The 19,341-nt window shown below is 40.7% G+C and overlaps 1 protein-coding gene across 1 annotated transcript in view; it reads left to right on the top strand.

The window, feature by feature from the left end:
• Positions 1–19,341, top strand: part of LOC114156669 (ubiquitin-conjugating enzyme E2 E2-like) — a 50,754-nt gene that overhangs the window by 29,027 nt on the left and 2,386 nt on the right. Inside the window, exons 4-5 of the mRNA XM_028037235.1 lie at positions 9,217–9,349; positions 17,666–17,813. Coding sequence (XP_027893036.1) covers positions 9,217–9,349; positions 17,666–17,813 — 281 coding nt within the window. The remainder of the gene's footprint in view (positions 1–9,216; positions 9,350–17,665; positions 17,814–19,341) is intronic.

Genomic DNA, 19,341 nt, shown 5'->3' with positions numbered 1-19,341 from the left:
GCTAACTTTACCATTGATTCTCTGCTTTAGTTACTATCACTACCACATGACCAACTTCCTCCTCTCCCACTCTAGAAACAAATGGCAACAAAATGGAAATAAATATTGTTACTAATATTGCCCCAGTTTGATTTATTGGACAGATTTGTTAAAAAATTACTAATATTGTCCAATACCGATATTAGTACCGATATATAATGCACTCCTAATGCAAAGAGCTAATTCTGGCAAATGACTATTTTTATTAATCATGATGAATTGATTATTGACGTAATCGTCAACTAAATTAGTAATGGGATGCAGATTCTACAGTAAGCCTTTAGCTGAAAAAGCAACACACCAAGAACATTAATGAAGCCAAAACTGTACAAAAAAATCAGCATTTTGCATTTAAGATCAAAAAATATTTCTGACTGTAGGTTTGTCTTTATAAGAAATGTGAGAAGGTTTAAGATGAATCTTCTGTGGGGTAATTTCTACATCCAACCTTTGTAAATCGCTTGGTAAAGAAAAAGCTTTTTTTGTTTCTTAGTACTGGCCACCAGGATGTTGTGACAGCTCTGAATCGACCCTGCTGATTTGATAGTATTTTTTTGGCCCCAGCACTCCAAACGACAGCCTTTGCACCATCCAGGTTTCACTACCCTGCAGCTCTGCTAAATGTCACATAAACGGCTAAGCTGTCTACTCAGCACTGCTTATTCACTGCTTGTTCACCCCCGGGCCTTCTGTAATGTAATGTGGAAATATTTTAAGCGATTACTTTTGATGGTGTTTTTTTATTAGCACCAGTAAACAGTAAGGTGCATACATAATACTGCCCCTTTAAAATTGAGTGGAAAAGGCAGGCCTTTAATCCACACCTGCACTGTGGCGACGTAGCATCCTGCATAAACACCCGACACCAACACCTCAACTCTAGGAAAATAGTCTTGACTCTTTTTCTGGTTTAAGAATCAAAGGTTTGTTCTTGATTCTCATTAGTTCCTAAATGTAATGTAAAATCCTGAACATGCTCATTTAAACACCTTCATGCAGAGTTAGTACTCAACATGGATGTTACGACTCCAGTTAAATTTTACCATTCATATCTACAGATTGGGTAGTTAATAGTTGATGAGATTTGGTCTGTTTTTATTGGTTTTAAAAAATGATGGTGTCCATGTTTGAGCTAATGTCACTTTATAGCTCAGTCTTCTGTCACTGAAACATCAGATTGTTTCTGCTTCTGATTCATATTTCTTTCATTCCTTTGTGCTTTCTGCTCTAAGGCTTTACTGCTTGGACCTCTTGCTATCAAGTAGTTGACAGTTCAGGAAGACCTTTCTGTTTGATAGCAGCAGCACTGTTGGAAATGCTCTTTCTTCATAAGCAAAGGGCAGCGAGTCACCTCTGACTATTATCTGCAGGATTTATCCCAGGAGGTGAATGAAGTGCTTTGGGCTGCAGAGATGATATCCTGTTTGTGATGCAGTTGTTGAGAAATGTAATAATAGATAAATGTGATTAAAGAAAAATCTAAGGATTATTTTAGTTCTGTCTAATCCACATATGTGTTGTGTGCTCCGATCACCAGGTTTTGTTGCTAAAACTGTATTTCCTTTAGAGCAACTTCAGGATTTTTGTAGAATCTGGTCTTAGTAGCTGCTGTAATTTTTAAACCTTTAATAAATAACAAAAACTGAACTAATTGCCTCGTTTATTTGAACATTTAATCATCAAAGAGGATGGAGGAATTTGCTTGGTCCTCTCTTGCATCTTGATAGAAACCAAACTGTTTATAGATTTATATCAAGGGAGAATACTTAGAAACATCAGCAATTTTCTCAGCTTCAATTTAAGCCATATTTATAGAAATCGGGTAAGAAATAAAGGCTCTGCGATCATTTTTGTGATTCCCGCTCATCCCGCATTGGAACAGCCTAGTTTAGTGGACAGACTCGCCACGTAGTAACGGCGCCTGCAGGAGCGTCGCTAGCGTTTGCGGCTAACAGGCGATGTCCATACCAGTAATGTAAATGAATGAAGAAATCCTACAACCGCTAAAATCTGACATTGCTCCGTTTTTTTACTTTTTGTGAAGAAGAAAGTTGCGCTGGCCTTCTTCAGAGGTTTTGTGTCAATTCTTTCAGTAGTTCTTGGTGCAGCGCCCCCACAGGCGACAGGGGGAACAGGTTTTTCAGTTAGTTTTAGTCGTTTGACAGTGCAGTGTGAATGCGAACTATCCATCCATCCATCCATCCATCCATTTTCTGTGCACCCTTGTCCCTAATGGGGTCGGGAGGGTTGCTGGTGCCTATCTCCAGCTACGTTCCAGGCGGGAGGCGGGGTACACCCTGGACAGGTCGCCAGTCTGTCGCAGGGCAACACAAAGACATACAGGACAAACAACCATTCACACACAAACACACACCTAGGGAGAATTTAGATAGACCAATTAACCTAACAGTCATGTTTTTGGACTGTGGGAGGAAGCCGGAGTACCCGGAGAGAACCCACGCATGCACAGGGAGAACATGCAAACTCCATGCAGAAAGACCCCGGCCGGGAATCGAACCCAGGACCTTCTTGCTGCAAGGCAACAGTGCTACCAACTGCGCCACTGTGCAGCCCCTGAATGCGAACTAGACTTCTTAAAATGTAATGAATGTTGCAATTTTAGTCCCCAGTCGAACCAAGTCTACCGGACTATCCGGTGTGAATGCACCCTTAAATCCACCAATAGCTTCACAAGCCTGGTCAAACATGTAAAAACAACAGATCTTTGATTTGTTCATTCAGTTCAATTAGGAATATAACAGCCAATGTGAAATAAATAATGTTGGATTAGCAGTGAATGTGATCAGTCATTTCTGTATAGCTGTAACATGAGGAGGCTGAGTCCCATAGCACGGTCATGTAGCGCTGTTCAGTTGGGACAAAGTATCAGTGTCTGATCTCAGTCAGGAGGTCTCGCCTTGCAAAGCAAAACTACTACACATTGAAGTCGATGTGAAGCTTTAGGAGACTTTAAAGACTGAACTTGTATAGCGCTTTTTCAATAATTTTTGAGCACACAAAGCGCTTTACACTATAGACACATTCACCCATTCACACTCACAAATGCTCACACATTTATACACCAATCGGTAGGCAACGTGGGGTTAAAGTGCTAGAGGCACATCAACATGACAGGAACCTGGAATAGAACCTACAACCTTCCGATCTCAAGATGACAACTTTACCCACAGAGCCACAGTTGCCCCATCTAATTTTGACACAACCAGGAGACAAAATCCAAACATTCAGATATGAAGGATGTTGTTGGCTCTCTCATTGCTTAGAAGAGAGACATTGAATTCTATTTTCTAGTTCTGTTAACACTGGATTGGACTGGCACAATGCTTGTGTTTTCTCCTGTAATTTAACTGTTGAAGCGGCAATATATAACTTTTACAAAAATGTATTTTCCATATTAAAACTGTAACCATGTCAGGACAGTATGTTATGAGACAGATAATCTGTGAAAAAATTGATCTCACCCACTTCCTCCCAGTGTTACTATTGCGATCTGCAAAAATGCACCACTCCCGATCAACAGCCAATCAGTGCCAGGAGCACTATCAGTCAACCTTGTGTATGCTATTAAAAGTGCTAATGGTGGAAAAACAACTTACCGGTCCAAGAAAACCATTTACCCACCCACATTGGTGCCTATTCTAACTAGTCTTAGTATATGTTTAGAGCTATGTTGTGGTGAACCAGTTGTATTGTAGCAGAGAAGAGAGGGCTTTAGGATAAGAATGATTGACAGCACTGGGATCCTCCTCCTGGCTCTGATTGGTTGTTTCTGACCGAATGGTGTATTTCTGTAGTTTGCTCTGGGAGAAGGCAATGGAGTTAAATTTTTTCACAGATTAATTGTCTTATATCATACTGTCACAACATAATAATAATTTTAACAAATATGTAAAACACATTGAAAGTTACATACATTAGCTTCAGTATGTTGTGAAAAGCCAAGTTGCAATACACAGAATACATTATACCTACACAAATCTTTGTCACATTCACAAGATCATGCTGACTTGGATCTCTTGGCTCTACATGTGTTTTATGGATCTGGAGAAGGCTTATGACTTTGTAAGGCATTTTGTGCGGAGCCCAATGGGGATGATTTTAAGGAATATTGGTCTTTGTCCAACCAAAGCCAGAGTGATGTCTATTTTTTCAAGTCAAGCATGTTCCCTGTAAAAGGCTGGGTTTTACCAGGGCTGTCCCTTGTCTCTCTGTTTGTGGTATGCATGCACAGGATCTGGGTTTGGTACCGCAGGGTCTCGTCTTTGCAGATGATGTGGTTCTTTTGGTGTCTTCAAGCTGTAACTTTTAGCATATACTAGAACATTTTACAGCTCAGTGTGAAGTGACCACGATCTTTGTCAGCTCCTGATTCCATGATTGTAAACCCCCAAAAAAAGGTAGGTTTGCTTCTGGCTTTAAGCAGTCCAACATCAAGGATCTTCCTGCTTGAGTGTTTACTGCAGAATCAGCTAATTATTACTTAGCTTCCTTAAATAGATCAGGTCCTGGACGCGGCAGTTTGTCCAGGACTTTAGAGCGCGCAAACCCATATACGGAGGCTTCAGACCTCGATGCAGCCGTCATCGGTCCACTGACCTTTGCCACATGTCTTACCCCTCTCTCAGAGCTCTCTTTACTGTCTGACCACTGTCAAATAAAGGCCACGACAGCCAGAAAATAACACAAAAGCTTTACACAGTATCAGCCAAACCCTGTGTGATAGAGACGTCAGCGGACCATCGTGTTATGCATCGTGATGATATGGAGCCAGCGCTGCTGACTTTACTGTAACCATCAGAGAAGTTCAACCACAAAATCTGAACAGTCCATTTCATTTCACTGGCTCCATGTTAATAGATATCTGTGGACCTGTAGGCACCATGACAACAAGCATCCAGGAAGCTTGTTAGACTTGATGCCTGCCTATGAATTGTCATTAACAGTTTACAAGTTATGTGTGCCACGAGTCCTTTTGCAGGATCTTGTTGACTAAGTTCATTGTTTTATGTTTATTGATCAGTTCCTAAAGGAGCAGTACAGACATTATGAACCATAAAGATTCATATCTGAGTGTTTCTGATGTTGACTTGTTGCACTGTCATCTCTAGGGAAATATTGTAGATAGATGTGCAGAGGGATGCAATGTCGCTAGGCAACATGCTCAAGACAAGGAGAGAAGTGCAGTAAAGATCTGGTTTAGTGCTGGATGGAAGTTTGAAGGGTGTTGGACCAGCACCACGCCTGATCTTCCTCCTACCCGCCCTCTGGTTGTCGGCACAAAACTGAAACAAATGAAGAGACATCTGGTAAACATAAGAAGTCTCCTTCCACCATAGACTGTGTCTGCATGCTTGGTTAAAGTCTGTTTATATTTCCCTCAGTAAAAGGCTCAGATGTGGCCAGGAGAGCCAAAATCTAAATTCTAATGAAATTCAGTTTTCCATTCAATTAAGTTTATTTATATAACACCAATTTGCAACACATGTCTAAAGGAACTTAAGGAAGTCAATTCAGTCCAATCAAGCAGAGAGAATCTGAGTCAATTACATATAAACATCATTTCAGTCAGTAGATGTGCAAAGCTGATTCAAACGTTTTGAGGTTCATATCAGAATACTTTTCAAATTTTTACTTGAAGAAAGACTTTGAAGACCTTGTATGATTTCCCCTTTTTATTTATCTCCCTTTTGAACCTATACGCTGCTTCATCACTTTAAATCCCAGTAATGTACACCAACAGCGGTTAGAATGTGACTAATAGGGAAAGAGTTCAACACCTTTACAAAGTAGAAAAACTTTTGCAAGGTGCTGGGCAAGAATTAATTAATGTTGGCCTTCCTTTGCAATTGCGGAGCAGTTTGTCCTGTAACCGGTGAGTTGCCGGTTCGAAACCCTCATTTCGTCTGTCATCGTGTCCCTGGGTAGGATTCTTCCCCTGCTTCGCCTTCTGGTAGTGTCCCCAATTGCTCCACTGGCCCCAGTGCATGGTTACTTTTCTGCAGGTGTTTTTTTTTTTCTTCCCAGGTAGATAGGAGTTAGCTGAAAGCCTTTTACCTAAGACTAAATATCTGAAATCTTCCTGTAAGTTCAACAAAACGGCAAAAGAAGTTTTGGCCTAAGCATGTGCACACTTAACACTCCATTTTTCTCACCTTTTCCTGAGAGATCAACATCTCTCATTGAGGAATCTGACACCATTTGAAGTGGTTGTTTTGGTTTGCTGTGGAGCAGAAGTGAAATTCTAAAGACCATTTGCCCACATTTGAATGTAGCAGACAGGTTTCCTTGGAGGAATAATGGCAGACACCCCTGGGTGAGTTGTAAGATCTGTTTTGTCCATCAGCCTGACAGACCTGGTGGCTGATAAAAATGTCTCTCTGCCAGCACTTAATCCCAGATCTTCCTGTCAGAGGTAGGAGGAACAAGCTGCACTGGAGGAAATGAGGCAGTCTGTCAGAGCTCTAAATATTTCCAGATGCTACAAGGCAAACTGTGGGAACATAGTTGAGAGAAAAATGAGCGTCGGGCTAGTCATGGGACCCCTAAAAGACTATTTTTAAAGTCTACCTTGCTATACCGCTTGAATAATGAATGCTTTTAGGGCAGTAATTGTAATTTCTGAGCTGAGCCTGCAAACAGTGGTTCTTTAGTGTCGGGTTTTATGAAGGTTTTGCAGAAAAATAACAGAGGAAGTTGGTATTTTTAGATTATGTATTTCATCCAATGATTTATGCTCTCTGTGTAGTTTTTGTGGGTCACTGGAACTCTAAACAGAACTTTTTTCTTAAGTGTCATTCAGTCATAAATATGAGCAGATGGACAGGTATTACTAGGTTAAAATCATGCAGCAAACTTTAGCTATAGACACACACTAAATGTTCAGTTCTTTCAAAGTAAAGGTTTACTCGTTGATGGCCAGATTTATTCATATTTATCCTCAGGAAAATAAACTAATTCATTCCAAGTACACAAGGAAAATTATTCTCAAGGAAAAGTTAGGACACCCTGCCACTCATAACTACTCTGCCCCCCTCAGGCTAAAACAACCTGAGAGAGACTCTATCAGTCTGACTCACATTTGTCCCACTCCTCACTTTCAGCTGTCAGTTGTTTAAAGAGTTTTTTACATCTCATGCCTGTTTCAAGTCGCCCCACAGCATCTCAGTGAATCCCAGGTCTGGACTTTGGCCCACAGCCTTCTATTGACCTCTTAGCCAGTCTTTGATGTATTTTCTGGTTTGTTTTGGATCATTGTCATGTAACGGGGTCTGATTATGCTTAAGCTTTTATTTCCTTAAGAAAGCTCTCCAATTTTCTTCAGGCTGCTGCTCTCTGATAAATGGTAGAGTTTGTGATGGTGGGCTGACCAGGTCCTGCTGCAGCAAATAATCCCCAAACCATGACACTGCCAGCTCTGTGCTTCACAGCTGGCAGTTCTTTCTGTGGAATACTGGATCTGGTTCCTGTCCAACATGTCCTCTGTTCTGGTGTCAGATCAGTTTTAGACTCATCTGTACAAAAAACATTTTTTCAAAAGTCTCTGTCCTTCTGGAAAACTTTACTCTGATCTTCATGTTTCTTTTAAAGAGCAAAGATGTCCTCCTTTCACACCTTCCATTAAAGTCAAACTTTAATGGAAGGTATTTTTAAAAAGTTGTTACTATGAAGGGAAATGCAGGTGAGAAGTAGGAGAAATGAAAAACTGAAAAGGAGTAGAGCATGGAATAAAACAAGAATAGATCTATATGTCATCCCTATGATGACACATAGGGCAAAAGATTAAAATGAAAGAAAATGAATGTCTTCAAATAATGTGACAATATCTATAAGTACCGTAATCTCCCAATGAGCACAAGTAGTTTTCCAGTCTTACTAATATATGCAAAAATAAAAATATATGATTTTCTTTTGTACATTTCTGTTGAGATACATGTCCTAAATCTCATTCATTAAAAATCTGAATGATCAGGAAGGTGTTCCTGTTGTGAAGCATGAAGCTGAATCATTGAGTGTTCTGGATCTGAATCCAGTCTGGATCTTGTGAAGGTTGAACTTCAACAAAGCTGGTCCCATCTGTCTGCTGTGTGAAGTAAAGCTATTAGTCAGCCACATATCATCAGACTTCATCTGAACTGAAGCCAGCAGCACTTTAATAAAACCACTGGTACACTTTGAAATCACACCAGTGAGTCATTGACCAGTCCCCCCACCCCCGACACCGGCCCCGGCCCCCGACCCTTGTAGGCTATCAGAGGAACATGGCTATTGTTTCTACAGTAATTCCTCTAGGGCCAAACACACACTGTGAGAGGGGCCAGCTCTGCAGCGGCCCCATGCTTTACTACCACTGATGTTCAACATGAGCAACCACTGTCAGGCTCTTATCTCACTGTAATGTGTCTCATGCACACACACTCACACATACACACATTATGTTTCTGTATCTTTACAGGGACTTTCATTGATTTCCATTCATTTCTACAGCCTTACCTTTACCATTACCAGGACATACCTAACCCAAGCCTAACCTAAACTCAATTCACACCTTAGTCCTAAACCTAACCCATAACCCAAAAACAGTAATGGCTCTTGGCGTTGATCTCCACAAAGAACAGTTGGTCCCTTCAACGTAATATGTGTTAGGAAAATGGTTCCTTTATCAAATACAAGGGCACTCCAACACACACACACGCACACCCCCTAACACCCCCTCCCCCCCACAAGCTCTTCTTCCTCTCTGGTTCTCTCAGATTGTGTAAATGATGAAAGTTGAAGTAATACATGGAACCAACGGGGGCATCTGGCCTAATTCCAGTACAGAATGGGATTTGATTAGTTCCTCTCTTCTTCCAGCTGTGTGTTCGTTCATGTGTATGTGTGTCTGCATCTCAGTGTGTGTGCATGCGTAGGCACATTGGCGTGGGGGGGGGGTGTAGAGGGGAAGAAGGACCAACAGTGAAACTTGGTAACCGCTAGCTGCCCGGCAGTTAAATGCTGATCAATAGTGAGGACACAGAGCAGCTGCTGCTCAACACTTGTCTGTTCATCTGTACTGGTGTGTGTGTGTGTGTCTCACCTTCAGAGACAGTTGTCGTTCTCCTCTTGATGCTCTTTCTCTGTCTTTAACAACACATTGTTTTCTGTTTGGGCCCACAGTGCCGGCCCCAAAGGAGACAACATCTATGAGTGGAGGTCCACCATCCTGGGCCCCCCGGGTTCCGTGTACGAGGGAGGAGTGTTCTTCCTGGACATCGCCTTCACACCAGACTACCCCTTCAAGCCCCCCAAGGTAAGTGGTTCCCTGCTGCTCAGCATAGCGCCCCCTGTGTTTAAGCTGCTGCTTTGAACGAAGACACCTTTGTTTACCACATACCTGGGTCAAACTTTACTGGACTATAAACTATCAAAGAAATTATTGGGATAAATGATAATATTGTTTTCTTGAGACCATTTTAAGTAATATGTTGATAATTTCAAAACAATGTTTGTTTGCACTCTTAAAGAGCAATAAAGTTTAATTTTGAAAAGAACACTTAACACTGGAACTGGAAGATATGTTAAATATCTCAAATTAAACATGACAACCTCAGAAACCATTTACAGCCAAAACATGAATAAAATGGATTATGATGTCCCTGTAAACAAAATTGGCCTTCAAAAAATATTAATCATCACAATGGAAATTAACATTTTCACTTGCAATTCATTGATTAATGCAACAGGCTTACATATACATATACACTAGTATATTTCCAAAAGTTAGAATTTTGCATTAAAGTGCAATATTTCTTGCCCATCAATTTAGTAAGTGAAACGATCAATTTGCAGAGATTTATTACACATGAAGTAAAATATTTGAAGTGATTGTTTTTTGCTATTTTAATAATGCAGTTTTTAAGTACTGTAGGAAAATATGGCACACACCTCGGCTGACTAATGATCATGAAGTTGGTATATAATTTACAGATTCCTGCTTGCTGTTCAAATCATTGAAATTATTGGTCAAATAAGAACTAAGTTATTGCCAACTAATTGCAGAGTCTCTATTATATTTTGTAGAACATACAAACCAGGTCAGTTTGAATGTGTTACTGACCTTGAGAAAGTTGGCCTCATTTAAGGGCTCTTTCACCATTTATCAAAGACTATATGTGATCACCTCTATTTCTGTACTTTTCCATATTCGGATTGATTAAACCTGAACTGAGTATATCCAAACTAAACAGAGGTACTTTAAAACACCCTGTGATTTGTGAAATATTTACTTCTATTTCAGAAAACACAAAAAAGCCATCTTTTTCAGTATCAGGCATCAGGACCAGCTCAAATATTGTCCTGCTTGAATGAGTATTTGGGAAACCGTAGTGTAACTAAATAACTCTGCACTGATTACTGTTTCTTCAAAACTCAGCCTTGTTTTATAAAACCCCTATGGGGGGAGGGGAATGATTATTCTGATCTAATATATTGTCTTGTCTCTTGACCTAAGCACATCATTACACCTCCAGTCTCTCTGGACCTCTAAAACTGCACACCTTCATGATGTACCACAACACTTTCTGCTCTCGTTCAGATTTTCGGAGCTTTTGCTGCCAGTTCCCACTGGCACTGCCAAGGAGAAGTGACATCCGGAAAGAATTTTCCTTCTGCTCATGCGGGGGAAAGCTGGCAACTGGTTTCATAAAAATTTGAAGACATTTTTCTGGGAGCCTTATGTGGGGATCTAAAAAAAGATTAATTTAGCATTAATGCTGCTGAATTGGCAGCAGTGGCTTTTACAGGCGAACCATTCCAGAACACCACAGAGCATTTCTGCAATGTTTACGCTTCACTTCCTGGAAGGAAAGGAAGTGATTTCACATTCTTGTACAGCAAGTATGAAATAGTAACAGTAAAGTTCCTGCTAGCTTTGTTCAGGATTGAAGTATCTACAAAATACACCTGCCGACCTCTTTATTAGGTACACTCTTTCACTTGTTTGTAAACACAAGAAACACACTGGCCAATCACATGGTAGCTCTTTATTTTTAGGAATCTAGACATGGTGGAAACGACTTTCTACTGAGCATCAGGATAGGAATCGAAGAGGATGTAAGAGACTTTGAACGCAGCATAGTTGTTGGTGCCTGACAGGCTGGTTTTAGGATTTAGCCAGGAATACTAATGAACCAGTGAATGGACCTTCCAGAACCAGAACCAGCTGTTTTTACACTACAATCACTGGAGACTCACTGCTCTCAGATGATCTCTATTGCCCTCATTAGCTGTAATTGTGCAAACTGAAACTGAGAAAATCAATTTGATTAATGGAACCCCCCCCCCCCCCCCCCCAAAAAAAACCCCAAAAAACTCAGGGTTTTTTTGATAAAACGTTTTTGCACCAGGATGAGATGGTTTTTCAGTCGTATCGAAACAGATGTATTTCAACACTGAAATGGACACACTTTCTTTTGCATCACATGAGTCACGTGATCAGCAGCCGGATTCTAATACTGGTGGAAATGACAACAGGAAGTAGTAGGAGGATGAAGTTTTTTTCTTTGTTCAGAAAATGTGCAGCTGGATCCACCAGGGAACTCACAGAATCACAGTCTAAAAAGTTTTGTGTCAGTCCAACGCGTTAAATCCATAACTCTCCTGAAAATTTACTAATTACAATCTGTCCAAAATGCCACACCCATAGATGCTTCCAAGTAGGCCGGGCTTGTTGCTGCAACGCCCTGCCATTGTCTCCTCTGATAGGCTGTTAGATGAGCACTAGTGTCATGGCAGGATTATGACTTTGTCTTTTAATTTCATTTCTTATTCAATGAAAACACAGCAATTGCAAAATTGTTTGTTTGACAATTGCAGAATATAGACAAATATTTGCACACATTTGCAATGGAAACGCAGCTATTGTGATTCGACCAGAACCAGTTGGCTGGACCACTGGTGAACTAGGTCAGTCATTTAGAGGGGGTGAATATTATGCAGGTAAATATTTTTATTTAAGTGTCATAATTTTATAGAAATCAGTTTTCACTTTGACATAAAAAGATCTTTTTTGTTGTTATAAATTTACTTGTCGAATAAAACCAATTGTTGCTGATCATAATTGATTTGTAAAATCAATTAAAAAGGAAAACATTCATGGTGGTGAATAATTTTCAGAAGTACTGCATGTTGCCTAAACAGACAGCACTGAGTGGACTCTGGACAGTTTTCTTCTTGGCAAACCAATTCCTCACATGACCTGGAGGTTTTGGGCCAGTCAGAGACATTACTGAGACATTTCTTGTTGAGTTGCCTCCCCCTGTTCCACTGGCTGCCAGTATTCAGCAGCCTTTGATTTCCTTCCAGTCAGCCTGTGGGTTTCATGTCTGTCTTCTGCTGATGCAATTGTGTGTTCGTATTTACACACTGGGTTGGCTGACAGCGGTTGCCACATCCCCTTTTTTCAAGTTCTGCTTCTTTTGTTGTTCAAAGTTTTGGTTTTATGCTATCAGACATTCTTAATTACATCTGTTGGTTAAACTGAGACATTTTAAAATAAAGGACAAAGGACATCTGGCCATGCAGCAGACCAGGGCGGTGCCCGTGGGGGTTTAGGGTATTTAGCTTTTTCAAACTGCCGTTCATTTCTGTTTTTATGCTTGAAATGCTGAGCAAACTGAGAAGCAAGAATGTTGTTCCTGTAGATCTTTTCAGATAAGGGTCTTCTCATATTGACCCCATGTGAACTGACAGAAACATGTAATGCTTAATTTTTTTTTCTATTATAAATCAGCATGTGAAGATGCAGACAAATGTGCATTTGTCTTACATCCTTTTGAAATGTTTCATTTCTCCCGAAGTCAGTTAAAAGCAGCTTTATAAACCAACCTTGCCTGTGTTTAACCATAACAAAATTAAGAAATTAATTTTACTTTATAAACATACTATTATGGAGAAAACAGATTTATTGGTTCCCCTAAAACGGATCCTTGCATCGTTGTCATATTTAACCTTAATTAGTATCACAGATACATTCAAGCTTTTGATCAGAGATCCATCTTACTTAAAAAGGAATAGATTCTGGACAAATGTGCAATCTGGGTCTCATTGGAGTCCCCTCGTTGTGGGGGTAAGAGGAGCTTCTTCGGTGAAGAATAGCAAAAAATAATTGAGAACTACTAGTTTACAGTGACCTTGGACCTGGGAAATTAAGAAGAGATGAACAATTGGACAGATTTGAGGGAAAAATGTGTTGAGGGAAAGTATTATTTCTTGTGAGAGCACAACCTGATGATTCACCAGGAGTTAATTGTACCATATTGTGCAATGAGGGGACTTCTGACAACTTTAACTTCTTGATGCAGAGCATGGAGGCTGTGGTAAACTCTCTGTCACACCGGACCTCCTGTCGCTGATGGTGTAAACCCACATGTAGGTGGTTAGCACAAATCAGTCATCATGGTCTGCTTTTTGAAATCACTATACCTTAATAGCACTCATTCCTGTTTGTGGTTAATGTTGCTTTCTGACCAATCAGTAAGATGACTCATTCACTTTCTTTTGAGCCCTTATGTATGCCGTCATGTATTACTGCCTTGCCTTGCTGTGTCTCAGCAGCACAGTTGGACAATGTAAACTAGGATCAGTGTTGACAAGCCAAGTAAAACTAAACCAAAGCTGTAGTAAAGTTGACACCATCCCTCTATTAAAATAACATTTTTCTCACTCTGTGATGTTAAATCAGATCCGTTTGTCAGGTTGGCTTGCCAAAATTATTTCTCTTTTTCAAAGTCAGAATAATGGGAGAGAGTTTTTTTTCTACTTTCTTCAAATTCATAAGTTGAGCTACAATAGTTGCTGGAGTTTTGGCAGATTCTTCCTCACAGTGTGTATGAGAATGGCAGTTTGTTGCCATCTTCCTCATACACACCTTTTCATCTTGGCTCAAGTGTTCTCTAAAGCAGGGGTGGGCAATCCCAGTCTAAGGCCGGTGTCCTGCTGCTCTTAGATGTGTCCCTGGTCCAACACACATCAAACAAATAGCTGAATCATCTCCTCTAAGTGCAGTCAAGTTCTCCAGAGTCCTGCTAATGACCTCATTATTTGACTCAGGTGTCAAAATAATGAGGTTGCATCTAAAAGTTGCAGGACACCGGTCCTCCAGGCCCGAAGTTGAAGGCCCCTACTCTAAAGGGTTACGGTCAGGGCTTTGTGATAGTCACTCCAAAACGTTGACTTTGTTGTCCTTAAGCCACTTTGTAACTAATTTGGCAGTATGCGTATTGTCCATTTCGAAAAGCCTGTTCCTCTCCTTGCCGGTGGTGGCACTGCACCAAGAGCCACTGAAGGAAACAATATAAAAACTTCTGAAGAAGACACTGAACAAAACTTCCTTCTCCATGAAATGGAAACAAAAATGGAGTGGCATCAGACTTTTAGCGGTGGGAGGATTTCTCTTGTTTTTGGTATATAAAAAAATACAAGTCATTTCTCTAGACTCATGAGTTTGTTTTGGTTTTATTTACCCAGAATGTAGTCCACTTCCTGTTTTTGGAGCATCCTCCAGTACACTTGGCATTCATATATGCTTTCAAACCACACCAGAGTTCACTTAAACCAAACTCAGACTGAGTTGGCTTCTTTGGGCCGCATCAGTGTTCGACTAATTCGTACCTCCCCAAACCAACCGGACTATCTAGGCAAACGAAGTGGAGTTGGTTTAAAGTAGACTAAACAGGGTTGCTGTGAATGCATCCTTACACAGGTGTATTAAGAGGTGTATTTGATGTGTATTACATTCCTGTCTGTAGCCCAGTAGATTTGACCTGCAGTCGTAAGCCCACTCAGAAGCTGTTCCAGAGGAGCCTGTCTTCTGCTCCAGAAGCTACTTTCCTGGCTGTCTGTGCAGAGGGGAAGCTGAGCTCATCGAAGCTTTTGGCTTCCTGCTGTCTTGTTTTTCCAGTGAGGCTGTGAGATGTGCCGTCCAGCTACTCGGGGGGCCAATCAGACAGCAGCAGCTGCTCCCTTCACTGGCTCACTCACTGATATTAGGATGAAGGAAACGGTTAAGATTGACACCAATACAGTTAGGTGCAGGCTGAGGACAAAAAGGACATTACCTACACAGGTTTCCTTCAGATCCTCAGTGGCTGAGGGATTATTCTCCTCTAACATTACATCCCTCCATTGATTTATTTTGTCATGCCTTTGACCTAAAGCACAGTTTTCACATCGTTTGCCACTGTGAGACATGCATATTGTTTTCAAACGAGGTTGTTTAACACTCCATGGAGCGCAATGAAGCAAGCGTGACTCAATCTGTTGCCTCCGTTTAAACTAAACTGTTTTCATATGTCTTATTGTTACAGTTATCAGCTGTGATTCTGTTTGGTTTATTTTTATTCCATTTGTCCAGATGACTGCAGAGTGTGTGTATCAGGTAGGAAGAGGACTGAGAGAACGCCTAACGTAGATTTGTGGTTGATCCATGAGCTAAAACCAGACACGGGAAAAGATTACTAAATATGTTTTTGACCTAATTATCTTAATCTAAACTCACATTTTACACAGCTGTTCATTTTATTTGTTTGATGAAAATGTGATAGAAAATTTGTAAGTGATAGTTGGAATAAAAAGCTAGTTTTACTGTGATTTTATTTCCTTAGAGCTGCACAGTGTATAGATTTGCAATCTTTATTGCAGCATCACTCTTTACTTAAACAAGCACTTGGTTGAAATTAAGGGTGCATTTGCAGCAGCCCTGTTTAGTCTGCTTTAATCAAACTCCAGTTGGTTTGGTGGAAAGTATGGTTGGTTTGATTTGTTTGACACAGAGCAGTAAAAGCGAACTGCTGCGGCTGGAAATGGAAAACAATGTTGCAACTGAGTCCAGCGGACTGTGAAGTGTGAAAACACCCTGAGCATAGACCAGTCACTATTATGAAATGTATACCACTGTCTGTGCAGTGGTATACAGTTTTAAAGTGACTGAGGTATTTTCCTGGTGTAGCTCCAGTAGTTCCACGTCCTTTAAATGAAATGTATTGATGACTTCACTGTGATGATCTCTTTCTTTTACTATGTGGAGTGTAGAGCGTGGTTCCTCCAGGAACATGTCATAGATTCCAGGATGGCACAGCACAGCCATGTTTAACATGAACAAACTCATGTTTAAATCAAACGTCTGGTCGTTCCATTAGGCACTGCTTCACTGCTGTTGTATACATAAATCTATGTATTTATTCTCTAAAAACATAGAGAATAAATACATAATTCTCTATGTGTTTAGAGAATTAAACAAATATGAATATTGTTTTTTTTTTCAATTAAAACTATTCCCAGCTGATATGATCACTGTCTATAATATGACAATCAAACATTTTATATGGAGTAAAAATGTCACATAGGATGCAAACTGTCCAGAGACAACAGATCCTAAACTACTATAGCATTAGGAAATGTATCTGTGTAAAATAATAATACGAAATGTACAGAAAACTGTAACCAGATATTTTTTCAATATTAGAATTCCTTCATATTTGAATCAATTTCTGAGCATCCAGTTGTTGTGAGCATGTGACGTTGTCAGGTGTAATAAGTGGAAGCTGTTATAGGCTGCATTCTTTGCATTTGACACTTATTTTGAAGTGAACAGGAAGAAAAAATTAGGGTGTTTTTGGTAATGATTCATTTGTAATTAAAGGGTAAAAGTTTTTCTGGAAACTGCATGTACAGATGTTTTCTGTTAGCATGGTCCTGGTTCTCTCCACAGTGAGGATTGTTGGGAGTGAAAGCATGCAGCAGCTGAGGGCAGAGGCTTAGGTTCCTCCATAATACTGAAGGAATGCTGCATCAGATTTAAAGCTGTTGTTACGCCGAGGCAGCATCATAATCTATTAGCATCAGACATGATGGGATTACAGGCTGTTAATGAGACCGCACAGCGAGCCAGGGATGGCTTTCATGGCTGCCAGCGCTGGCACAAGAGAAACTGTTCACACACGAGACGTAAAGTCCAGCTGCAATCTGCTCTCATCAGGCACCCTGCCTGCCTCTCACTGTCCTGCACTCTGTCCTGTACTCTGTCCTGCACTCTGTCCCGTTCCCTGTCCTGGCTGCCTGTCATCAGTTTCCTACCAGGAAAACTGATGACAGGGCTGTGTTTTGAACAGCAGGTTGATTTGTTTCTCCTGAGGAGGAGATGTGAAGGAAGGAATGAAGGAGGAGCTAGCCGGTCCAAATTAGCAGCCATAGGGAAGTGGAGAGGTCAAAGGTGACTCTTTAACAATGTGGTTCTCTGCATGCTGATGTCAGGATCTGCTGTGCTCTGTTTACTTCAGCGCTGATTACAACAGATGCCCAGGGACCATTAGCTTCACCTTCACACTGCGGAGTACGAGGTGTGTGTCATTGACTCACAGGCAGCAGCCTTTCCTGTCCATAAGGGGCCTTTACTTCATCTGGCTTTAGCTGTGCAGGTTTTTCTTGGAAACATGTAGTCTTGAGTTATTTGGACAGATTGGACCTTTTGTGACCAAGTGTCTTCTTCCTGTTTGCATCTGAAGTAAAGTGCTGCAGGTTAGCACTAAGAAGACTCTTTCCTCTAATCACGGCCTCTGTGTGTCATCAGGTGACGTTCCGCACCAGGATCTACCACTGCAACATCAACAGCCAGGGTGTGATCTGCCTGGACATCCTGAAGGACAACTGGAGTCCTGCCCTCACCATCTCCAAGGTCCTGCTGTCCATCTGCTCCCTGCTCACCGACTGCAACCCTGGTGAGAGCCTCAGCTCCCTCCGACCAGCCTGACTCGCATGTTCTTTTCTGTGTTGATTATGTTTTTACTGATGCTGCGGCCTACAAGTACTGATTTTTCAGCACCTTTTTCTCAAAAAGCTCTGGTCAAAGTTGCAAATTTTTTTAAGCTGTATTCTTTGCACAAAAGAAATTGAAATTTCTGCACAGTTTTCCCAAAACATACAGGATTTTAACATAGCTAATATTTAAAGTGCAAATAACATTTTTCATAAGTTACTTTATCACCTTAAGACAAATCAGATTATGTCCTGAGAGGTCAAAGTGCAAAAGAAGAATTCTTTATTGGTCATTCAAGTTAACATGAACTGTTAACACAGTAGAAGCAAATCCTACTAAACATTTTTGAAAAAAAGAAAAGGCAAAGGTTAGTGTTTAGTGTTGCACATGATTTCATCTTGCAGGTTCAGTTGTGAACACGTTGTGAAACAGGAAGTTAAATTAGAAGAGGGCTGAGAGGATTGGTCAAAGTTTAGCAGAGTAGCAGTGATTGGTCAGACAGGGAGGAAATTGAAAACATGATGGTCAGATTTGTGGAAAAGTTGTAAAGACTGATGAAAATAGCCAGTCTGTGGAAAATTTGTGAATGTTGGGTGTGTTTGCATTAATAGTTGTGATCACAACTTCCTGTAGTGACTGATATTTTCTCCTCAGTCTGGCTCTGTCCAGACGGAGCTCCACTGCACTGCAACCTGGCATCAGTGGATATTTACTCCAGAGGAGACAGTAAACCTCCTTTTGGCCTCTTTGACTACCTTACCTCCATTTACACATTGATCCTCTGATAATGTGACCTCTGACCCCTCCCAGTGAGCTCTAAGCAGCTGAACTGGAAACGAGCGTCTGTCTGAAACAACACTGCTGGTGTTCTTTAGTGAGCCTGCATGAGAGGCAGTGAAAGGAGACACCAACAGGCCTGAGATCCTGAACAGAACCATGAAGGCCTCAGATCCACATCAGCAGCAGCAGGAACCTGCAGTGAGGAGAGGACTTGATTCAAAATCACCCAGAACTGCTCAGGGGTTCTCAGTCTGGAAACACTTTGGGTTTGATTTCTAGATTTTCCAGGACTAAACAAAAATAAAGTTTAAAAATCTGGACAACAAACTTCCACAGTGCCCTGCCTAGTATCTGAACATTTTTTCATTCTTCTCTTCTCTCTAATGTGCTTCCTTCGTGTATTCCTTTCTTCCTCCTTTTACTTCTAGTTTGTTCTTATGTTCTTTCCTTCCTTGTGGCTTTTCTTGATTTCCTAATGTCCATCCACCCTTCTGTCTTTTCTTCCTTGTGTCTTTCCTTAATTCCCTGGGTTCTTTCTTTATTTTACTCTCCCTTCCCATGTTTCAAACTGACTTATTAGCAAACAAACATGACTGGTAGGCCTGTCAGTAGGCCAATTCTGCTGGATGATAAAATGTCCCAGAAACAATATTATTGTAATTTTGAGATAATTTTCATATAGTAGTAGTAGTAGTAGTAGTAAAAATATA

The sequence above is a fragment of the Xiphophorus couchianus genome, chromosome 13, assembly GCF_001444195.1.
Source record: "Xiphophorus couchianus chromosome 13, X_couchianus-1.0, whole genome shotgun sequence".
NCBI classification, from domain to species: Eukaryota; Metazoa; Chordata; class Actinopteri; order Cyprinodontiformes; family Poeciliidae; genus Xiphophorus; species Xiphophorus couchianus.
Note: the sequence above shows the minus strand (reverse complement) of the source record. Positions and strands in the feature narration are given on the sequence as shown.